The sequence below is a fragment of the Pleurodeles waltl genome, chromosome 10 (genome assembly GCF_031143425.1).
Source record: "Pleurodeles waltl isolate 20211129_DDA chromosome 10, aPleWal1.hap1.20221129, whole genome shotgun sequence".
Classification (NCBI taxonomy): domain Eukaryota; kingdom Metazoa; phylum Chordata; class Amphibia; order Caudata; family Salamandridae; genus Pleurodeles; species Pleurodeles waltl.
In genome coordinates, this window is record NC_090449.1 from 409,587,652 (window position 1) to 409,612,142 (window position 24,491).

The 24,491-nt window shown below is 47.7% G+C and overlaps 1 protein-coding gene across 4 annotated transcripts in view; it reads left to right on the forward strand.

The window, feature by feature from the left end:
- AXIN1 (axin 1) overlaps window positions 1-24,491 on the forward strand; it is a 345,962-nt gene that overhangs the window by 45,367 nt on the left and 276,104 nt on the right. For all 4 annotated transcript variants that reach the window (XM_069210655.1, XM_069210657.1, XM_069210656.1 and 1 more), the window contains one exon: window positions 2,346-2,486. In XM_069210655.1, coding sequence (XP_069066756.1) covers window positions 2,346-2,486 — 141 coding nt within the window. The remainder of the gene's footprint in view (window positions 1-2,345; window positions 2,487-24,491) is intronic.

A 24,491-nucleotide genomic window follows, 5' to 3' on the forward strand; every position in this document is an offset into this window, starting at 1 on the left:
ACCTGCTGTCCAGATCTCAGTGACAGTGTTTTGCTTTTTCAAAATGGAATGTTTAATTGGGTACCCCCAATTGGGATGCGCCGACTTAATTATAAGTCACTAGTATATGGTACCCCAAGTACAGAGGTCTGGTAAGGGTTGGCTGTCCACACAATAACTGCAGTACTGGTTGCACCACTTTGTGGGACAACGAGAAAACACAATTTTCAGCTACCATTGCAGGCTGAAGAGTCTGTGCATGCACTGCACACTCAACATTGCCATTACCACTAATGCCAAAGTCCACTAGTCCCTTAGCTATACATATATGTCTCCATTAAGGTATGCCTATGAAGCCCTATAGCAAGGAGTTGTATATTGTTGAGCTAGACATATAGTTTTGATATGTCTACACAGGAAAGCCCTAGAGAATTGATAATCAAAGTATGGCCCTCTTTACCATTTACTGGTCAACAGCAGCACTGGACTGCTGTTTCTCATGATTCATCACACAAAAAGACAATAAAGAAATAGGCAAGCATTAACTTAAAGATTATCTAGTGTTAAATAAAGGAAGTAACTAGGGAGTCCTGGACAAGTAACATTATAACCACCTTCATTTTTAAAGGCATCTTGCAGCAAAAGTGTAAACATCTGATAACATCTCTTAACATGCAGAACCTGTTCACCTGAGTACAGTTGATCATATCAGTGCATTGAAATATATTATTTTAAAAGTGATAGTTTTCAGACACGTATTTCTGAAACATATATTCTTCCCCCACTCAGACAACTATGCCATTAGTGAACTAAAAAGGCAAGTTGGTTGTTATGGGCACTCTTTGGGTGGCCTCAGTTCCTTTTATACATGAATAACATTTTTTAAATTGGACACAGAAGAAGGGTTTGTACAGCGCACACCCTGAAGTTATGCACTTCAAGGCTTTCATATATTTGATAAATAAAAAGGAGGGAAAGTGAAATAACCCAATTGTCTAAGATCATGCTATTTGGTAAAGTATGGAAGCCAGTAATATCAGGTTTTCTAGGGACATGTGGTGCAGTTGAGTCACCAGATGTATATGCTTCAGTTTCCCTACATCCATCTTATCGTCAATCCCTACCCTGCCTGACCAACACCCCACTAACATTAATGCGGCCCTCAGTTACATCACAAACCATACTTTTTGGCCCCTGGGAAAATGTTTGTGAGTACCCATGACCTAGCCTAGACTGTCAATATTTTAATCAAATGCGACTCAGTGGGGCAGTCGACATTTATGTCCCATTTAATGCTGGCTACTTTTGCAAAAGTTGCAACTCTTTGACCCAGATAGTCCAGTGACTTTACAGAGGCACAAGGACTGAGACAGGTTTCTGCTTACCCTGGGAGATGTGTGAATGACTCATAGGCTGGGAACAAAGGATGTTGCCACACAGGATTGGATGCAAAGGGTCTTAGCCCAAAAGCCGGGCATCAAAGGGTGAAGCCACCTCTGAATGGCTGCGTGACAACATTCCCATCCATGAAGCCTTTTGTTTACCCTAGACAGAGTAGAGCCAGGGCCAAGGTAGGGAAAACCGGTTTCAGTACCAGTTTTCCATGGGTGTGCATCCCATAGTAGCCACATGCCCAGGATTGGGCTACCAACAGGCTGGAGGGCGGGAATAGCCATGTCAAGCAGCAGGTTAAAAGAAAAGGTAAACTGAGAAGGCAGTGAGAAAGCAGACTAGATGCCAGCTTCTCCTGGCACAGGGAGATTTGGCTCTCCTTTTGTGCCTGCTTGGAACTAGCATTAGAATTAAAGCAGTCTGTGCGAAATAAATGAAAGAAACATGCTGAAAAGTGTTTAAAAAAAAAAAAAATCCTGTGTAATCATGAATTAGACCGACTCGCGCCCCCCCCCCACACCCTTCGGCTATCAGCTAATAACACACACACCCCGAAAACCCAGGCCCCCCCTCCCCGCCGCCACCCACCCCCTCGGCTACCAGCTAATAATCCATTTAGGGAGAGGCAGTGGCTGGGTTATCTGGTCCACAAACAGCAGCATATGACTGCTGCTGCGAGTTTTGGTAATGACTGGTGGTGTAACATTAATGTGGCCAAGAAACATACACTTTGTGGTTTTTATATACAGTATGATGTTGTAGCATGTCTGGAGCAGGGAATCACATTATGTTGAATTTGCCCTAATTACGCCTCTGCTTTGTCAAGTTAAGGACTTGTCATGTTTTAGTTCTCTGATTTTACAGTTTCAAAAACAATCCATTTTTGAGAAATGAGGATGCATGGCATTGACCTATGAGTAGATGATAGGAAAGAGCCTTAGTGGTGAATGTCTAATCTTTTTCCTTCATTTCAGTCCAGGAACCTGGAAAGAGCCAGCCACACCTTACTATGTCAACACAGGTTATGCTATGGCACCGGCTACCAGTGCTAATGACAGTGAGCAACAAAGCATGTCTAGTGATGCAGACACCATGTCTCTGACCGATAGCAGTGTGTAAGTACTACTTCATTATCTTTGCTTCACTTTAAATAAAGGCTGGACTGTGCTAGGAAATTGCTTTTCATTTTTCAGTTTCTTCATTCACATAAAATAGTAACTTCATATAACTGTCAATTTGCTCTACAGGCATCTCTTCAGTATTTATCTAAATATCCTGTTGTATAGCAGAGTGCTTTAGTTAGTATCAAGTATGCAGTTGTTATATAAATAATAAGCCTTAAGCCCATACCCTTAAAGTACATAGAAAAGAGAAATCTAAATAACTAGCCTCGGGACACCAAATGATTATAGCTAAGAACAAATAGCCTAACAAGGTAGGTACATTGAAGATATATCAACACTAGTCGATAATACAGTCCAATTAAATCAAATGGTGACGTAAAAGCGTCTTACACAAGTCTGATCTATTGGGTGTGTGGAGAAATGGGGACGTCAACGATTAAACAAGGCCTGAGAGGGTAATTTCAAGTGGAGCATGGTTATCAACAAGTCAACTACTGACCAATCTTCCTGCTCCAAAGTATTAGAAAATGCCATCAACCAGCAACTCTCCTCACATCTGGTACGCAACCTCTGACTCAACTTCTCCCAATCTGGATTCTGCAGCAACCACAGCACCGAGGCAGCCCTCTTTGCAGCTACCGACTACATCCGAACTCTACCTGACCGAGGAGAGACTGTGGCTCTGAATAGTCTCCTTCATTACACATGCTGGCCTTAGATCTATACACTGCCAGTGGCTTTGATACCTCCACTAGGACTGAATTGGACTCAACACCATGCCTTCTCTGCACAGAAAATTGAAGCGCATTGATGAATTTGATAGGTACTGATTGCTATCTGCCTTCTGGGGTGCTACGTTTTTGCCTTCTTGGAATCTTACCTGCCATCCCTTTATGAATTCGGGAATGCCTTTGGTTGGACAGTTCCAGACAGATGGGATGCAGCTAAATATTTTCAGTGCTGGACTGGACACAACTGCTTCTATGGATTTGCGCCAGCAGTACCAGTGTTTTAATTGGACATCATGTCTGTATGCACGTCACATGATTTTCTGATGATGTACAGGCATCCATTATGAAATCCCATTTTGATTGATCTGGGTTTTGTGGTGAAAAGATGGCTGCGCTGGAGCCCATTAAGCCCAATTGTGCTTTGGCCCACTCATTAAGGCTTCTCTGTCCGGCCTGCCAATTCCATCAGCAGTACTGGAAATTCAGAGGTTAGTCACAGGGCCTTTGTCTGTGCTATCACCAGAGGAAGCACTTGTTGTCCATGCAACAGCCAGCTCAACTACAGGGGCCAGAATCTAATTGTTCATGACAGGCTAGCATGCTAGAACTTCGGACTAGTGGATGTTGTGGATTGTTGGTATAGTTATGTGCTTCTCATCACAATCCACCACACCTCCACCCTTCCCCATTGTTCCACCTGTTTATTTTTAAACTTTGAAAGTTTTTGCAACTCATTTTTGCAGGTTGGGGGTATATGGATTCCCAAACCTTGACCAGCTTCTGAATGCAGTCTTGCTGCAGTCACTCAGAGACCACCAGGAGACAATTATCACCCTGGGATTTTCCATCAACTACCTGAAATCCCACCTATAGCTTATGCAGAGCATTCCTTTTATAGAGGCTTACTTGGACACAGTGGCATACAAAGAATTTCCATTACAGTGATGAGCCTGGCACATTAGGTTTTACACCTGATGTGTCAGTCTCACTCCTGGATTGTGATGTGGATCGTTGGGAGACTGTGACCTCATGTACCCTGCCAGCCCTCAGGTCATGTGCCACATACGGGCTCTGCAGTGAAACCTATGCTTCCAGAGGGCTTAATACTGGAGCTCCCTGTTAGACAACATTTGTATTTTGGAGAAAGCAGTCTAGGCCTCCAGTGGTAGCTATTGGGCACCAAACTTAACTGTGGCAGACTGGCCTCCCAACCCACCCAGATCTCACAGTGCTGACAAAAGACTGTCTCTGGGTTTGGGCATTGGTCTGTGGGAGGCAAAGGAGAGGTATTTTTGGTACCTAGCAGAAAAGAGGCATGGTAACAACTTGTTGGAGCTTTGTGCCATTAGGCTGGCTCTGAAGCCTTTTCGTCGCCTAGCAAAGGGAAGCTGGTTCAGGGCCTGACATAACATAACTGTCATAATGTAATGCAGCAAGCAGGACAGTGTGGGGTGTCATAAGTCCTGTTTCAGGAAGATCTGCTGCTCTAGAAGTGGTTGAATTCCTGGGGTTCCCTCTGATGATGAACCGTTTGGCAGTTTGCTGAATGCAACAGCGGACAAGATCAGCAGATCTCATCTGACAGACCAAACATGGTGTCGCTACCCAGAAGTAGTTCAAGGCCCGTGGGGTGTCACTTGGCTGGAATGCTTCACTACTACAAGAAATGGACAGTGTCACAACTATTGTTTAAGGTGCCTATTTAGTTGCCTCAGAGTGGCAGTGGACGTGGAGTCTTTGTGTGTGTGTGTGTGTGTGTGTGTGTGTGTGTTTTTCCAATACCTTCTTTCCACTACATACTAATAAAAATCCTCAACATTAAAAAAGACATTTAAAACAAATGTTCTACCCAGGTGTAAGACAGTAAAGGATATGAGCATTTATGAGAGATGGGGCAGTTGTCATACAGTAAAATTAATGAAGACAAGAGACACACTTGCAGGCATATTCGTTATTTATTTATTTATTTATTTTCTCATTTTCTCTCTCGCTCTTAGCTCCTCCCCCACACTTTTAAGCTTTTTTGTCCTCTCTCCCTAACCTACCACCCTTCCTCTTTACCTTCTCTCTCATTTCTCTTTCTTTGTGGAGAAAGTACATTAATCGGCAAGCTTTGGTACTGGCAATGATGCCTATGGGATAAACTACTGCAATAGATGCTCAAACTCCAGAGCTACCTCGTTGGGCTAGAAGCCTGTAACTTGCAGGTGACAGATTCCAAACTATATGTGCAACTAATTATTCAATGTCGTTTCCTCAAATTTTATACAACAGTATGGTCATGGACAGATTTGAAGTGCTTTTATAATGTTGTTTACTCCGTTTTGGGGGATATTTTTCCATCACCTTAGCAACAAATTCACAGCCCAACTTTTTTATCTTGACAAAACTCTAAACAATCCCTACCAACACCTTCTCAACAGTTGTGGATTTTGTATTGGCACGTCTAGGTTTCATGGGAAACTGTCTTCTGCGGGCTCCAAAACCCACCATTTATGCATGTAGTGCATCAAAATTTTGAACATTAAAAAAAAAAAAAAAAAAAAAAAACGAGCTGTAACGTGTGAGACAGAGCTTAGTTAAAAAGGTCAGCAAGGGACAGTTGTCCGTCTGATTTGGCTAAATTGTTAGTACTAGTTCTTTAGCATCCTTGCCCTATGGATGCTAATTTGGCTTATGTGGTGTTTGGTTGGGTACTAGTCTTAATACTGTTTTTAATACATCTGGTTTTAAAGACCGCTTTAGCTGTTTTGCCCACCTCACGTTTTCAAAAACAATTATAACAAAAATGAATACAGAATTGCTTTTAGTCAACCTTTATTAGGCTGCTCAAATGCCACTCAGATTATGCTTACACCACAGTATTGGAAAACTGTCTTAGCCCACTTCACTTATTGGATGTCTTCACTTTAACAGCATTCTTTCTGTGCAGAAGTATGGGTTCATCTACAAAATAGCCCCACAGAGCTATAAATTTGAAGGGACTTTGTAAGGAAATGCCTCCTTGGCATGGTTGCCCCCTGACTTTTTGCCTTTGCTGATGCTATGTTTACAATTGAAAGTGTGCTGAGGCCTGCTAACCAGGCCCCAGCACCAGTGTTCTTTCCCTAACCTGTACTTTTGTATCCACAATTGGCAGACCCTGGCATCCAAATAAGTCCCTTGTAACTGGTACTTCTAGTACCAAGGGCCCTGATGCCAAGGAAGGTCTCTAAGGGCTGCAGCATGTCTTATGCCACCCTGGAGACCTCTCACTCAGCACAGACACACTGCTTGCCAGCTTGTGTGTGCTAGTGAGGACAAAACGAGTAAGTCGACATGGCACTCCCCTCAGGGTGCCATGCCAGCCTCTCACTGCCTATGCAGTATAGGTAAGACACCCCTCTAGCAGGCCTTACAGCCCTAAGGCAGGGTGCACTATACCATAGGTGAGGGTACCAGTGCATGAGCATGGTACCCCTACAGTGTCTAAACAAAACCTTAGACATTGTAAGTGCAGGGTAGCCATAAGAGTATATGGTCTGGGAGTTTGTCAAACACGAACTCCACAGCACCATAATGGCTACACTGAAAACTGGGAAGTTTGGTATCAAACTTCTCAGCACAATAAATGCACACTGATGCCAGTGTACATTTTATTGCAAAATACACCCCAGAGGGCACCTTAGAGGTGCCCCCTGAAACTTAACCGACTGTCTGTGTAGGCTGACTAGTTCCAGCAGCCTGCCACACTAGAGACATGTTGCTGGCCCCATGGGGAGAGTGCCTTTGTCACTCTGAGGCCAGTAACAAAGCCTGCACTGGGTGGAGAGGCTAACACCTCCCCCAGGCAGGAGCTGTAACACCTGGCGGTGAGCCTCAAAGGCTCACCCCTTTTTCACAGCCCAGCAGGGCACTCCAGCTTAGTGGAGTTGCCCGCCCCCTCCGGCCACGGCCCCCACTTTTGGCGGCAAGGCTGGAGGGAACAAAGAAAGCAACAAGGAGGAGTCACTGGCCAGTCAGGACAGCCCCTAAGGTGTCCTGAGCTGAGCTGAGGTGACTCTAACTTTTAGAAATCCTCCATCTTGCAGATGGAGGATTCCCCCAATAGGGTTAGGATTGTGACCCCCTCCCCTTGGGAGGAGGCACAAAGAGGGTGTACCCACCCTCAGGGCTAGTAGCCATTGGCTACTAACCCCCCAGACCTAAACACGCCCTTAAATTTAGTATTTAAGGGCTACCCTGAACCCTAGAAAATTAGATTCCTGCAACAACAAGAAGGACTGCCCAGCTGAAAACCCCTGCAGAGGAAGACCAGAAGACAACAACTGCCTTGGCTCCAGAAACTCACCGGCCTGTCTCCTGCCTTCCAAAGAACTCTGCTCCAGCGACGCCTTCCAAAGGGACCAGCGACCTCTGAATCCTCTGAGGACTGCCCTGCTTCGACGACGACAAGAAACTCCTGAGGACAGCGGACCTGCTCCAAAAAGACTGCAACTTTGTTTCAAGAAGCAGCTTTAAAGAACCCTGCAACTCCCCGCAAGAAGCGTGAGACTTGCAACACTGCACCCGGCGACCCCGACTCGGCTGGTGGAGAACCAACACCTCAGGGAGGACCCCCGGACTACTCTACGACTGTGAGTACCAAAACCTGTCCCCCCTGAGCCCCCACAGCGCCGCCTGCAGAGGGAATCCCGAGGCTTCCCCTGACCGCGACTCTCTGAAACCTAAGTCCCGACGCCTGGAAAAAACCCTGCACCCGCAGCCCCCAGGACCTGAAGGACCGGACTTTCACTGGAGAAGTGACCCCCAGGAGTCCCTCTCCCTTGCCCAAGTGGAGGTTTCCCCGAGGAAGCCCCCCCTTGCCTGCCTGCAGCGCTGAAGAGATCCGTTGATCTCTCATAGACTAACATTGCAAACCCGACGCTTGTTTCTACACTGCACCCGGCCGCCCCCGCGCTGCTGAGGGTGAAATTTCTGTGTGGGCTTGTGTCCCCCCCCGGTGCCCTACAAAACCCCCCTGGTCTGCCCTCCGAAGACGCGGGTACTTACCTGCAAGCAGACCGGAACCGGGGCACCCCCTTCTCTCCATTCTAGCCTATGCGTTTTGGGCACCACTTTGAACTCTGCACCGGACCGGCCCTGAACTGCTGGTGTGGTGGCTTTGGGGTTGCTCTGAACCCCCAACGGTGGGCTACCTTGGACCAAGAACTGAACCCTGTAAGTGTCTTACTTACCTGGTAAAACTAACAAAAACTTACCTCCCCCAGGAACTGTGAAAATTGCACTAAGTGTCCACTTTTGAAATAGCTATTTGTCAATAACTTGAAAAGTATACATGCAATTGAAATGATTCAAAGTTCCTAATGTACTTACCTGCTATACCTTTCAAACAAGATATTACATGTTAAATTTGAACCTGTGGTTCTTAAAATAAACTAAGAAAATATATTTTTCTATAACAAAACCTATTGGCTGGATTTGTCTCCGAGTGTGTGTACCTCATTTATTGTCTATGTGTATGTACAACAAATGCTTAACACTACTCCTTGGATAAGCCTACTGCTCGACCACACTACCACAAAATAGAGCATTAGTATTATCTATTTTTACCACTATTTTACCTCTAAGGGGAACCCTTGGACTCTGTGCATGCTATTCCTTACTTTGAAATAGCACATACAGAGCCAACTTCCTACATTGGTGGATCAGCGGTGGGGTACAAGACTTTGCATTTGCTGGACTACTCAGCCAATACCTGATCACACGACAAATTCCAAAATTGTCATTAGAAATTGATTTTGGCAATTTGAAAAGTTTTCTAAATTCTTTAAAGTCCTGCTAGGGCCTTGTGTTAGTCCCTGTTAGCATTTCTTTGTAGAGTTTAAAAGTTTGTAAAAGTTTGAATTGGATTCTAGAACCAGTTTTAGATTCTTAAAAAGTATTCCAACTTTTAGAAGCAAAATGTCTAGCACAGATGTGGCTGTGGTGGAACTCGACACCACACCTTACCTCCATCTACAGATGAGAGAGCTAAGGTCACTCTGTAAACTAAAGAAAATAGCAATGGGCCCCAAACCTACCAAAGTACAGCTCCAGGAGCTTTTGGCAGAGTTTGAAAAGGCCAACCCCTCTGAGGGTGGCAACTCAGAGGATGAAGATAGTGACTTGGAGGGAAATTCCCCCCCTCCAGTCCTACTTAGGGAGAGCAGGGCTACTCAAGCCCTGACTCCACAAATAATAGTCAGAGATGCTGGTTCCCTCACAGGAGGGACCAACAACTCTGAAATCACTGAGGATAACTCCAGTGAAGAGGACATCCAGTTAGCCAGGATGGCCAAAAGATTGGCTTTGGAAAGACAGATCCTAGCCATAGAGAGGGAAAGACAAGAGATGGGCCTAGGACCCATCAATGGTGGCAGCAACATAAATAGGGTCAGAGATTCTCCTGACATGTTGAAAATCCCTAAAGGGATTGTAACTAAATATGAAGATGGTGATGACATCACCAAATGGTTCACAGCTTTTGAGAGGGCTTGTGTAACCAGAAAAGTGAACAGATCTCACTGGGGTGCTCTCCTTTGGGAAATGTTCACAGGAAAGTGTAGGGATAGACTCCTCACACTCTCTGGAAAAGATGCAGAATCTTATGACCTCATGAAGGGTACCCTGATTGAGGGCTTTGGATTCTCCACTGAGGAGTATAGGATTAGATTCAGGGGGGCTCAAAAATCCTCGAGCCAGACCTGGGTTGACTTTGTAGACTACTCAGTGAAAACACTAGATGGTTGGATTCAAGGCAGTGGTGTAAGTAATTATGATGGGCTGTACAATTTATTTGTGAAAGAACACCTGTTAAGTAATTGTTTCAATGATAAACTGCATCAGCATCTGGTAGACCTAGGACCAATTTCTCCCCAAGAATTGGGAAAGAAGGCGGACCATTGGGTCAAGACTAGGGTGTCCAAAACTTCCACAGGGGGTGACCAAAAGAAAGGGGTCACAAAACCTCCCCAGGGGAAGGGTGGTGAGACAGCCAAAACTAAAAATAGTAAAGAGTCTTCTACAGGCCCCCAAAAACCTGCACAGGAGGGTGGGCCCAGAGCCTCTTCACAAAACAATCCTGGGTACAAGGGTAAAAACTTTGATCCCAAAAAGGCCTGGTGTCGAAACTGTAGTCAGTCTGGACACCAAACTGGAGACAAGGCCTGTCCCAAGAAAAGTTTCACTCCAAACTCCAATCCAGGTAACACTGGAATGGCTAGTCTCCAAGTGGGATCAACAGTGTGCCCAGAGCAAATCAGGGTCCACACTGAAGCTACTCTAGTCTCTGAGGGTGGGGTGGATTTAGCCACACTAGCTGCCTGGCCTCCTAACATGCAAAAATACAGGCAGCAGCTCTTTATTAATGGGACAAGTGTAGAGGGCCTGAGGGATACAGGTGCCAGTGTCACCATGGTGACAGAGAAACTGGTTTCCCCTGGCCAATACCTGACTGGAAAAACTTATACAGTCACCAATGCTGACAATCAAACTAAAGCACATCCCATGGCAATGGTAACTTTAGAATGGGGAGGGGTCAATGGCCTGAAACAGGTGGTGGTCTCCTCAAACATCCCAGTAGACGGTCTGCTTGGAAATGACCTGGAGTCCTCAGCATGGGCTGAGGTAGAACTAAAAACCCATGCAGCCATGCTGGGTATCCCTGAACTGGTGTGTGTAAAAACGAGAGCACAATGCAAGGCACGGGGTGAAAAAGTAGAGCTGGAGTCTGGAAAAATGGCCCAGCCTACCAAGAGAAAAGGAAAGTCAGTTGGGAAACCAACTGCAACACAGTCAGAAAAAGAGAACCTCTCTTCTCAGGAAGAAGTTCTGCCCTCTGAGGGAACTGAGCCTTTGGAGCTTGAACCTTATCAGGTTGAGCTCTTAGGCCCAGGGGGACCCTCAAGGGAGGAGCTGTGTAAGGGACAAGAAACCTGTCCCTCTCTTGAAGGCCTTAGGCAGCAAGCTGCTGAAGAGTCCAAGGGCAAGAAAAATGGAACACATAGGGTCTATTGGGAAGATGGACTCCTGTACACTGAGGCCAGAGACCCCAAACCTGGTACCACTAGGAGAGTGGTAGTGCCTCAGTCGTTCAGAGAGTTTATTCTGACCTTAGCCCATGATATTCCCCTTGCTGGGCAATTGGGACAAACCAAGACGTGGGAGAGGTTAGTCAACCACTTCTACTGGCCCAATATGTCCCAGAAGGTTGAGGAGTTTTGCCTCTCCTGCCCCACCTGTCAATCCAGTGGTAAGACAGGTGGGCACCCAAAGGCCCCCCTCATTCCACTTCCAGTGGTGGGGGTCCCCTTTGAAAGAGTGGGTGTGGACATAGTTGGTCCACTGGAACCTCCCACAGCCTCAGGAAATATGTACATCCTAGTAGTAGTGGATCATGCTACTAGGTATCCTGAAGCTATTCCCCTTAGGTCGACTACTGCCCCTGCAGTAGCCAAGGCCCTCATTGGTATCTTTACCAGAGTGGGTTTCCCTAAGGAGGTGGTGTCTGACAGAGGTACCAACTTCATGTCAGCATACCTAAAACACATGTGGAATGAGTGTGGAGTGACTTACAAATTCACTACACCATACCATCCACAAACTAATGGCTTAGTTGAGAGATTCAACAAGACATTAAAAGGCATGATCATGGGGCTCCCAGAAAAACTCAAAAGGAGATGGGATGTCCTCTTGCCATGTCTGCTTTTTGCTTACAGAGAGGTGCCACAGAAGGGAGTAGGATTCTCACCCTTTGAACTTCTGTTTGGCCACCCTGTAAGGGGACCACTTGCTCTTGTTAAAGAAGGCTGGGAGAGACCTCTTCATGAGCCTAAACAAGACATAGTGGACTATGTACTTGGCCTTCGCTCTAGAATGGCAGAGTACATGGAAAAGGCAACCAAAAACCTTGAGGCCAGCTGTAAGGAAATGCCTCCTTGGCATGGTTGCCCCCTGACTTTTTGCCTTTGCTGATGCTATGTTTACAATTGAAAGTGTGCTGAGGCCTGCTAACCAGGCCCCAGCACCAGTGTTCTTTCCCTAACCTGTACTTTTGTATCCACAATTGGCAGACCCTGGCATCCAGATAAGTCCCTTGTAACTGGTACTTCTAGTACCAAGGGCCCTGATGCCAAGGAAGGTCTCTAAGGGCTGCAGCATGTCTTATGCCACCCTGGAGACCTCTCACTCAGCACAGACACACTGCTTGCCAGCTTGTGTGTGCTAGTGAGGACAAAACGAGTAAGTCGACATGGCACTCCCCTCAGGGTGCCATGCCAGCCTCTCACTGCCTATGCAGTATAGGTAAGACACCCCTCTAGCAGGCCTTACAGCCCTAAGGCAGGGTGCACTATACCATAGGTGAGGGTACCAGTGCATGAGCATGGTACCCCTACAGTGTCTAAACAAAACCTTAGACATTGTAAGTGCAGGGTAGCCATACGAGTATACGGTCTGGGAGTCTGTCAAACACGAACTCCACAGCACCATAATGGCTACACTGAAAACTGGGAAGTTTGGTATCAAACTTCTCAGCACAATAAATGCACACTGATGCCAGTGTACATTTTATTGTAAAATACACCACAGAGGGCACCTTAGAGGTGCCCCCTGAAACTTAACCGACTATCTGTGTAGGCTGACTAGTTGTAGCAGCCTGCCACAAACCGAGACATGTTGCTGGCCCCATGGGGAGAGTGCCTTTGTCACTCTGAGGCCAGTAACAAAGCCTGCACTGGGTGGAGATGCTAACACCTCTCCCAGGCAGGAATTGTCACACCTGGCGGTGAGCCTCAAAGGCTCACCTCCTTTGTGCCAACCCAGCAGGACACTCCAGCTAGTGGAGTTGCCCGCCCCCTCTGGCCAGGCCCCACTTTTGGCGGCAAGGCCGGAGAAAATAATGAGAATAACAAGGAGGAGTCACTGGCCAGTCAGGACAGCCCCTAAGGTGTCCTGAGCTGAGGTGACTCTAACTTTTAGAAATCCTCCATCTTGCAGATGGAGGATTCCCCCAATAGGGTTAGGATTGTGACCCCCTCCCCTTGGGAGGAGGCAGAAAGAGGGTGTACCCACCCTCAGGGCTAGTAGCCATTGGCTACTAACCCCCCAGACCTAAACACGCCCTTAAATTTAGTATTTAAGGGCTACCCTGAACCCTAGAAGATTAGATTCCTGCAACTACAAGAAGAAGGACTGCCTAGCTGAAAAACCCCTGCAGAGGAAGACCAGAAGACGACAACTGCCTTGGCTCCAGAAACTCACCGGCCTGTCTCCTGCCTTCCAAAGATCCTGCTCCAGCGACGCCTTCCAAAGGGACCAGCGACCTCGACATCCTCTGAGGACTGCCCCTGCTTCGAAAAGACAAGAAACTCCCGAGGACAGCGGACCTGCTCCAAGAAAAGCTGCAACTTTGTTTCCAGCGGCTTTAAAGAACCCTGCAAGCTCCCCGCAAAAGGCGTGAGACTTGCAACACTGCACCCGGCGACCCCGACTCGGCTGGTGGCGAACCAACACCTCAGGAGGGACCCCAGGACTACTCTAAGACTGTGAGTACAAAAACCTGTCCCCCCTGAGCCCCCACAGCGCCGCCTGCAGAGGGAATCCCGAGGCTTCCCCTGACCGCGACTCTTTGAATCCTAAGTCCCGACACCTGGGGGAGACCCTGCACCCGCAGCCCCCAGGACCTGAAGGACCGGACTTTCACTGGAGGAGTGACCCCCAGGAGTCCCTCTCCCTTGACCAAGTGGAGGTTTCCCCGAGGAACCCCCCCCTTGCCTGCCTGCAGCGCTAAAGAGATCCCTAGATCTCCCATTGACTTCCATTACAAACCCGACGCTTGTTTCTACACTGCACCCGGCCGCCCCCGCGCTGCTGAGGGTGAAATTTCTGTGTGGGCTTGTGTCCCCCCCGGTGCCCTACAAAACCCCCCTGGTCTGCCCTCCGAAGACGCGGGTACTTACCTGCCAGCAGACCGGAACCGGGGCACCCCCTTCTCTCCATTCTAGCCTATGTGTTTTGGGCACCACTTTGAACTCTGCACCTGACCGGCCCTGAGCTGCTGGTGTGGTAACTTTGGGGTTGCTCTGAACCCCCAACGGTGGGCTACCTTGGACCAAGAACTAAGCCCTGTAAGTGTCTTACTTACCTGGTAAAACTAATCAAAACTTACCTCCCCTAGGAACTGTGAAAATTGCACTAAGTGTCCACTTTTAAAACAGCTATTTGTGAATAACTTGAAAAGTATACATGCAATTTTGATGATTTGAAGTTCCTAAAGTACTTACCTGCAATACCTTTCGAATGAGATATTACATGTAGAATTTGAACCTGTGGTTCTTAAAATAAACTAAGAAAAGATATTTTTCTATATAAAAACCTATTGGCTGGATTTGTCTCTGAGTGTGTGTACCTCATTTATTGTCTATGTGTATGTACAACAAATGCTTAACACTACTCCTTGGATAAGCCTACTGCTCGACCACACTACCACAAAATAGAGCATTAGTATTATCTATTTTTACCACTATTTTACCTCTAAGGGGAACCCTTGGACTCTGTGCATGCTATTCCTTACTTTGAAATAGCACATACAGAACAAACTTCCTACATTGGTGGATCAGCGGTGGGGTACAAGACTTTGCATTTGCTGGACTACTCAGCCAATACCTGATCACACGACAAATTCCAAAATTGTCATTAGAAATTCATTTTTGCAATTTGAAAAGTTTTCTAAATTCTTAAAAGACCTGCTAGGGCCTTGTGTTAGATCCTGTTTAGCATTTCTTTTAGAGTTTAAAAGTTTGTTAAAAGTTTGAATTAGATTCTAGAATCAGTTTTAATTTCTTAAAAAGTATTCCAACTTTTAGAAGCATAATGTCTAGCACAGATGTGAATGTGGTGGAACTCGACACCACACCTTACCTCCATCTACAGATGAGAGAGCTAAGGTCACTCTGTAAACTAAAGAAAATAACAATGGGCCCCAAACCTACCAAAATACAGCTCCAGGAGCTTTTGGCAGAGTTTGAAAAGGCCAACCCCTCTGAGGGTGGCAACTCAGAGGAAGAGGATAGTGACTTGGAGGACAATTCCCCCCTACCAGTCCTATCTAGGGAGAACAGGGTCCCTCAAACCCTGACTCCTAAAATAATAGTCAGAGATGCTGGTTCCCTCACAGGAGAGACCAACACCTCTGAAATCACTGAGGATAGCCCCAGTGAAGAGGACATCCAGTTAGCCAGGATGGCCAAAAGATTGGCTTTGGAAAGACAGATCCTAGCCATAGAAAGGGAAAGACAAGAGATGGGCCTAGGACCCATCAATGGTGGCAGCAACATAAATAGGGTCAGAGATTCTCCTGACATGTTGAAAATCCCCAAAGGGATTGTAACTAAATATGAAGATGGTGATGACATCACCAAATGGTTCACAGCTTTTGAGAGGGCTTGTGTAACCAGAAAAGTGAACAGATCTCACTGGGGTGCTCTCCTTTGGGAAATGTTCACAGGAAAGTGTAGGGATAGACTCCTCACACTCTCTGGACAAGATGCAGAATCTTATGACCTCATGAAGGGTACCCTGATTGAGGGCTTTGGATTCTCCACTGAGGAGTACAGGATTAGGTTCAGGGGGGCTCAAAAATCCTCGAGCCAGACCTGGGTTGACTTTGTTGACTACTCAGTGAAAACACTAGATGGTTGGATTCAAGGCAGTGGTGTAAGTAATTATGATGGGCTGTACAATTTATTTGTGAAAGAACACCTGTTAAGTAATTGTTTCAATGATAAACTGCATCAGCATCTGGTAGACCTAGGACCAATTTCTCCCCAAGAATTGGGAAAGAAGGCGGACCATTGGGTCAAGACAAGGGTGTCCAAGACTTCAACAGGGGGTGACCAAAAGAAAGGGGTCACAAAGACCCCCCAGCAGAAGGGTGATGAGACAACCAAAACTAAAAATAGTAAAGAGTCTTCTACAGGCCCCCAAAAACCTGCACAGGAGGGTGGGCCCAGAGCCTCTTCACAAAACAATGGGTACAAGGGTAAAAACTTTGATCCCAAAAAGGCCTGGTGTCATAGCTGTAAACAGCATGGACACCAAACTGGAGACAAGGCCTGTCCCAAGAAAGGTTCCACTCCAAACTCCCATCCAGGTAACACTGGTATGGCTAGTCTCCAAGTGGGATCAACAGTGTGCCCAGAGCAAATCAGGGTCCACACTGAAGCTACTCTAGTTTCTGAGGGTGGGGTGGATTTAGCCACACTAGCTGTCTGGCCGCCTAACATGCAAAAATACAGACAGCAACTCTTAATTAATGGGACTAGAATAGAGGGCCTGAGGGATACAGGTGCCAGTGTCACCATGGTGACAGAGAAACTGGTTTCCCCTGGCCAATACCTGACTGGAAAAACTTACACAGTCACCAACGCTGACAATCAGAGAAAAGTACATCCCATGGCAATGGTTACTTTAGAATGGGGAGGGGTCAATGGCCTGAAACAGGTGGTGGTCTCCTCAAATATCCCAGTGGACTGTCTGCTTGGAAATGACCTGGAGTCCTCAGCATGGGCTGAGGTAGAGCTAAAAACCCATGCAGCAATGCTGGGTATCCCTGAACTGGTGTGTGTGAAAACAAGAGCACAGTGCAAGGCACAGGGTGAAAAAGTAGAGCTGGAGTCTGGAAAAATGGCCCAGCCTACCAAGAGAACAGGAAAGTCAGTTGGGAAACCAACTGCAACACAGCAAAAGAAAGGGAACCTCTCTTCTCAGGAAGAAGTTCTGCCCTCTGAGGGAACTGAGCCTTTGGAGCTTGAACCTTATCAGGTTGAGCTCTTAGGCCCAGGGGGACCCTCAAGGGAAGAGCTGTGTAAGGGACAAGAAACCTGTCCCTCTCTTGAAGGCCTTAGGCAGCAAGCTGCTGAAGAGTCCAAAGGCAAGAAAAATGGAACACATAGGGTCTATTGGGAAGATGGGCTCCTGTACACTGAGGCCAGAGACCCCAAACCTGGTGCCACTAGGAGAGTGGTAGTGCCTCAGCTGTTCAGAGAGTTCATCCTAACATTGGCCCATGACATTCCCCTTGCTGGACATTTGGGACAAACCAAGACGTGGGAGAGGTTAGTCAACCACTTCTACTGGCCCAATATGTCCAACATGGTTAAGGAGTTTTGCCTCTCCTGCCCCACCTGTCAAGCCAGTGGTAAGACAGGTGGGCATCCAAAGGCCCCCCTCATTCCACTTCCAGTGGTGGGGGTGCCCTTTGAAAGAGTGGGTGTGGACATAGTGGGTCCACTGGAACCTCCCACAGCCTCAGGAAATATGTATATCCTGGTAGTAGTGGATCATGCTACCAGGTATCCTGAAGCTATTCCCCTTAGGTCGACTACTGCCCCTGCAGTAGCCAAGGCCCTCATTGGTATCTTTACCAGGGTGGGTTTCCCTAAGGAGGTGGTGTCTGACAGAGGTACCAACTTCATGTCAGCATACCTAAAGCACATGTGGAATGAGTGTGGAGTGACTTATAAATTCACTACACCTTACCATCCACAAACTAATGGCTTAGTTGAGAGATTCAACAAGACATTAAAGGGCATGATCATGGGGCTCCCAGAAAAACTCAAAAGGAGATGGGATGTCCTCCTGCCATGTCTGCTTTTCGCTTACAGGGAGGTACCACAGAAGGGAGTAGGGTTCTCACCCTTTGAACTTCTGTTTGGTCATCCTGTAAGGGGACCACTTGCCCTTGTTAAAGAAGGCTGGGAGAGACCTCTCCATGAGCCTAAACAGGACATAGTGGACTATGTACTTGGCCTTCGCTCTAGAATGGCAGAGTACATGGAAAAGGCAACCAAAAACCTTGAGGCCAGCCAACAGCTCCAGAAGTTTTGGTATGACCAAAAGGCTGCACTGGTTGAGTTCCAACCAGGGCAGAAAGTCTGGGTTCTGGAGCCTGTGGCTCCCAGGGCACTCCAGGACAAATGGAGTGGCCCTTACCCAGTACTAGAGAGGAAGAGTCAGGTCACCTACCTGGTGGACCTGGGCACAAGCAGGAGCCCCAAGAGGGTGATCCATGTAAACCGCCTTAAGCTCTTCCACGACAGGGCTGATGTCAATCTGTTGATGGTAACAGATGAGGATCAGGAGGCAGAGAGTGAACCTCTCCCTGATCTTCTGTCATCAGACCCAAAAGATGGTACAGTAGATGGAGTGATCTACTCAGACACCCTCTCTGGCCAACAGCAAGCTGATTGTAGGAGAGTCCTACAACAGTTTCCTGAACTCTTCTCCTTAACCCCTGGTCAGACACACCTGTGTACCCATGATGTGGACACAGGAGACAGCATGCCTGTCAAGAACAAAATCTTTAGACAATCTGACCATGTTAAAGAAAGCATCAAGGTGGAAGTCCACAAGATGCTGGAATTGGGAGTCATTGAGCGCTCTGACAGCCCCTGGGCTAGCCCAGTGGTCTTAGTCCCCAAACCTCACACCAAAGATGGAAAGAAAGAGATGAGGTTTTGTGTGGACTACAGAGGGCTCAATTCTGTCACCAAGACAGATGCCCATCCAATTCCAAGAGCTGATGAGCTCATTGATAAATTAGGTGCTGCCAAATTTCTAAGTACCTTTGACTTGACAGCAGGGTACTGGCAAATAAAAATGGCACCTGGAGCAAAAGAAAAGACAGCATTCTCCACACCTGATGGGCATTATCAGTTTACTGTTATGCCCTTTGGTTTAAAGAATGCCCCTGCCACCTTCCAAAGGTTGGTGAATCAAGTCCTTGCTGGCTTGGAGTCCTTTAGCACAGCTTATCTTGATGATATTGCTGTCTTTAGCTCCACCTGGCAGGATCACCTGGTCCACCTGAGGAAGGTTTTGAAGGCTCTGCAATCTGCAGGCCTCTCTATCAAGGCATCCAAATGCCAGATAGGGCAGGGAACCGTGGTTTACTTGGGCCACCTTGTAGGTGGAGGCCAAGTTCAGCCACTCCAACCCAAGATCCAGACTATTCTGGACTGGGTAGCTCCAAAAACCCAGACTCAAGTCAGGGCATTCCTTGGCTTGACTGGGTATTACAGGAGGTTTGTGAAGGGATATGGATCCATTGTGACAGCCCTCACTGAACTCACCTCCAAGAAAATGCCCAAGAAAGTAAACTGGACTGTGGAATGCCAACAGGCCTTTGACACCCTGAAACAGGCAATGTGCTCAGCACCAGTTCTCAAAGCTCCAGATTATTCTAAGCAGTTCATTGTGCAGACTGATGCCTCTGAACATGGGATAGGGGCAGTTTTGTCCCAAACAAATGATGATGGCCTTGACCAGCCTGTTGCTTTCATTAGCAGGAGGTTACTCCCCAGGGAGCAGCGTTGGAGTGCCATTGAGAGGGAGGCCTTTGCTGTGGTTTGGTCCCTGAAGAAGCTGAGACCATACCTCTTTGGGACTCACTTCCTAGTTCAAACTGACCACAGACCTCTCAAATGGCTGATGCAAATGAAAGGTGAAAATCCTAAACTGTTGAGGTGGTCCATCTCCCTACAGGGAATGGACTTTATAGTGGAACACAGACCTGGGACTGCCCATGCCAATGCAGATGGCCTTTCCAGGTTCTTCCACTTAGAAAATGAAGACTCTCTTGGGAAAGGTTAGTCTCATCCTCTTTCGTTTGGGGGGGGGTTGTGTAAGGAAATGCCTCCTTGGCATGGTTGCCCCCTGACTTTTTGCCTTTGCTGATGCTATGTTTACAATTGAAAGTGTGCTGAGGCCTGCTAACCAGGCCCCAGCACCAGTGTTCTTTCCCTAACCTGTACTTTTGTATCCACAATTGGCAGACCCTGGCATCCAGATAAGTCCCTTGTAACTGGTACTTCTAGTACCAAGGGCCCTGATGCCAAGGAAGGTCTCTAAGGGCTGCAGCATGTCTTATGCCACCCTGGAGACCTCTCACTCAGCACAGACACACTGCTTGCCAGCTTGTGTGTGCTAGTGAGGACAAAACGAGTAAGTCGACATGGCACTCCCCTCAGGGTGCCATGCCAGCCTCTCACTGCCTATGCAGTATAGGTAAGACACCCCTCTAGCAGGCCTTACAGCCCTAAGGCAGGGTGCACTATACCATAGGTGAGGGTACCAGTGCATGAGCATGGTACCCCTACAGTGTCTAAACAAAACCTTAGACATTGTAAGTGCAGGGTAGCCATAAGAGTATATGGTCTGGGAGTCTGTCAAACACGAACTCCACAGCACCATAATGGCTACACTGAAAACTGGGAAGTTTGGTATCAAACTTCTCAGCACAATAAATGCACACTGATGCCAGTGTACATTTTATTGTAAAATACACCACAGAGGGCACCTTAGAGGTGCCCCCTGAAACTTAACCGACTATCTGTGTAGGCTGACTAGTTGTAGCAGCCTGCCACAAACCGAGACATGTTGCTGGCCCCATGGGGAGAGTGCCTTTGTCACTCTGAGGCCAGTAACAAAGCCTGCACTGGGTGGAGATGCTAACACCTCTCCCAGGCAGGAATTGTCACACCTGGCGGTGAGCCTCAAAGGCTCACCTCCTTTGTGCCAACCCAGCAGGACACTCCAGCTAGTGGAGTTGCCCGCCCCCTCCGGCCAGGCCCCACTTTTGGCGGCAAGGCCGGAGAAAATAATGAGAATAACAAGGAGGAGTCACTGGCCAGTCAGGACAGCCCCTAAGGTGTCCTGAGCTGAGGTGACTCTAACTTTTAGAAATCCTCCATCTTGCAGATGGAGGATTCCCCCAATAGGGTTAGGATTGTGACCCCCTCCCCTTGGGAGGAGGCAGAAAGAGGGTGTACCCACCCTCAGGGCTAGTAGCCATTGGCTACTAACCCCCCAGACCTAAACACGCCCTTAAATTTAGTATTTAAGGGCTACCCTGAACCCTAGAAGATTAGATTCCTGCAACTACAAGAAGGACTGCCTAGCTGAAAAACCCCTGCAGAGGAAGACCAGAAGACGACAACTGCCTTGGCTCCAGAAACTCACCGGCCTGTCTCCTGCCTTCCAAAGATCCTGCTCCAGCGACGCCTTCCAAAGGGACCAGCGACCTCGACATCCTCTGAGGACTGCCCCTGCTTCGAAAAGACAAGAAACTCCCGAGGACAGCGGACCTGCTCCAAGAAAAGCTGCAACTTTGTTTCCAGCGGCTTTAAAGAACCCTGCAAGCTCCCCGCAAAAGGCGTGAGACTTGCAACACTGCACCCGGCGACCCCGACTCGGCTGGTGGCGAACCAACACCTCAGGAGGGACCCCAGGACTACTCTAAGACTGTGAGTACAAAAACCTGTCCCCCCTGAGCCCCCACAGCGCCGCCTGCAGAGGGAATCCCGAGGCTTCCCCTGACCGCGACTCTTTGAATCCTAAGTCCCGACACCTGGGGGAGACCCTGCACCCGCAGCCCCCAGGACCTGAAGGACCGGACTTTCACTGGAGGAGTGACCCCCAGGAGTCCCTCTCCCTTGACCAAGTGGAGGTTTCCCCGAGGAACCCCCCCCTTGCCTGCCTGCAGCGCTAAAGAGATCCCTAGATCTCCCATTGACTTCCATTACAAACCCGACGCTTGTTTCTACACTGCACCCGGCCGCCCCCGCGCTGCTGAGGGTGAAATTTCTGTGTGGGCTTGTGTCCCCCCCGGTGCCCTACAAAACCCCCCTGGTCTGCCCTCCGAAGACGCGGGTACTTACCTGCCAGCAGACCGGAACCGGGGCACCCCCTTCTCTCCATTCTAGCCTATGTGTTTTGGGCACCACTTTGAACTCTGCACCTGACCGGCCCTGAGCTGCTGGTGTGGTAACTTTGGGGTTGCTCTGAACCCCCAACGGTGGGCTACCTTGGACCAAGAACTAAGCCCTGTAAGTGTCTTACTTACCTGGTAAAACTAATCAAAACTTACCTCCCCTAGGAACTGTGAAAATTGCACTAAGTGTCCACTTTTAAAACAGCTATTTGTGAATAACTTGAAAAGTATACATGCAATTTTGATGATTTGAAGTTCCTAAAGTACTTACCTGCAATACCTTTCGAATGAGATATTACATGTAGAATTTGAACCTGTGGTTCTTAAAATAAACTAAGAAAAGATATTTTTCTATATAAAAACCTATTGGCTGGATTTGTCTCTGAGTGTGTGTACCTCATTTATTGTCTATGTGTATGTACAACAAATGCTTAACACTACTCCTTGGATAAGCCTACTGCTCGACCACACTACCACAAAATAGAGCATTAGTATTATCTATTTTTACCACTATTTTACCTCTAAGGGGAACCCTTGGACTCTGTGCATGCTATTCCTTACTTTGAAATAGCACATACAGAACAAACTTCCTACACCAGCCAACAGCTCCAGAAGTTTTGGTATGACCAAAAGGCTGCACTGGTTGAGTTCCAACCAGGGCAGAAAGTCTGGGTTCTGGAGCCTGTGGCTCCCAGGGCACTCCAGGACAAATGGAGTGGCCCTTACCCAGTGCTAGAAAGGAAGAGTCAGGTCACCTACCTGGTGGACCTGGGCACAAGCAGGAGCCCCAAGAGGGTGATCCATGTGAACCGCCTTAAGCTCTTCCATGACAGGGCTGATGTGAATCTGTTGATGGTAACAGATGAGGATCAGGAGGCAGAGAGTGAACCTCTCCCTGATCTTCTGTCATCAGACCCAAAAGATGGCTCAGTAGATGGAGTGATCTACTCAGACACCCTCTCTGGCCAACAGCAAGCTGATTGTAGGAGAGTCCTACAACAGTTTCCTGAACTCTTCTCCTTAACCCCTGGTCAGCCACACCTGTGTACCCATGATGTGGACACAGGAGACAGCATGCCTGTCAAAAACAAAATCTTTAGACAGTCTGACCATGTTAAGGAAAGCATCAAGGTGGAAGTCCACAAGATGCTAGAATTGGGAGTAATTGAGCGCTCTGACAGCCCCTGGGCTAGCCCAGTGGTCTTAGTCCCCAAACCTCACACCAAAGATGGAAAGAAAGAGATGAGGTTTTGTGTGGATTACAGAGGGCTCAATTCTGTCACCAAGACAGATGCTCATCCAATTCCTAGAGCTGATGAGCTCATAGATAAATTAGGTGCTGCCAAATTCTTAATTACCTTTGACTTGACAGCAGGGTACTGGCAAATAAAAATGGCACCTGGAGCAAAAGAGAACAGCATTCTCCACACCTGATGGGCATTATCAGTTTACTGTTATGCCCTTTGGTTTAAAGAATGCCCCTGCCACCTTCCAAAGGTTGGTGAATCAAGTCCTTGCTGGCTTGGAGTCCTTTAGCACAGCTTATCTTGATGATATTGCTGTCTTTAGCTCCACCTGGCAGGATCACCTGGTCCACCTGAAGAAGGTTTTGAAGGCCCTGCAATCTGCAGGCCTCTCTATCAAGGCATCCAAATGCCAGATAGGGCAGGGAACTGTGGTTTACTTGGGCCACCTTGTAGGTGGAGGCCAAGTTCAGCCACTCCAACCCAAGATCCAGACTATTCTGGACTGGGTAGCTACAAAAACCCAGACTCAAGTCAGGGCATTCCTTGGCTTGACTGGGTATTACAGGAGGTTTGTGAAGGGATATGGATCCATTGTGACAGCCCTCACCGAACTCACCTCCAAGAAAATGCCCAAGAAAGTGAACTGGACTGTGGAATGCCAACAGGCCTTTGACACCCTGAAACAAGCAATGTGCTCAGCACCAGTTCTAAAAGCTCCAGATTATTCTAAGCAGTTCATTGTGCAGACAGATGCCTCTGAACATGGGATAGGGGCAGTTTTGTCCCAAACAAATGATGATGGCCTTGACCAGCCTGTTGCTTTCATTAGCAGGAGGTTACTCCCCAGGGAGCAGCGTTGGAGTGCCATTGAGAGGGAGGCCTTTGCTGTGGTTTGGTCCCAGAAGAAGCTGAGACCATACCTCTTTGGGACTCACTTCCTAGTTCAAACTGACCACAGACCTCTCAAATGGCTGATGCAAATGAAAGGTGAAAATCCTAAACTGTTGAGGTGGTCCATCTCCCTACAGGGAATGGACTTTATAGTGGAACACAGACCTGGGACTGCCCATGCCAATGCAGATGGCCTTTCCAGGTTCTTCCACTTAGAAAATGAAGACTCTCTTGGGAAAGGTTAGTCTCATCCTCTTTCGTTTGGGGGGGGGTTGTGTAAGGAAATGCCTCCTTGGCATGGTTGCCCCCTGACTTTTTGCCTTTGCTGATGCTATGT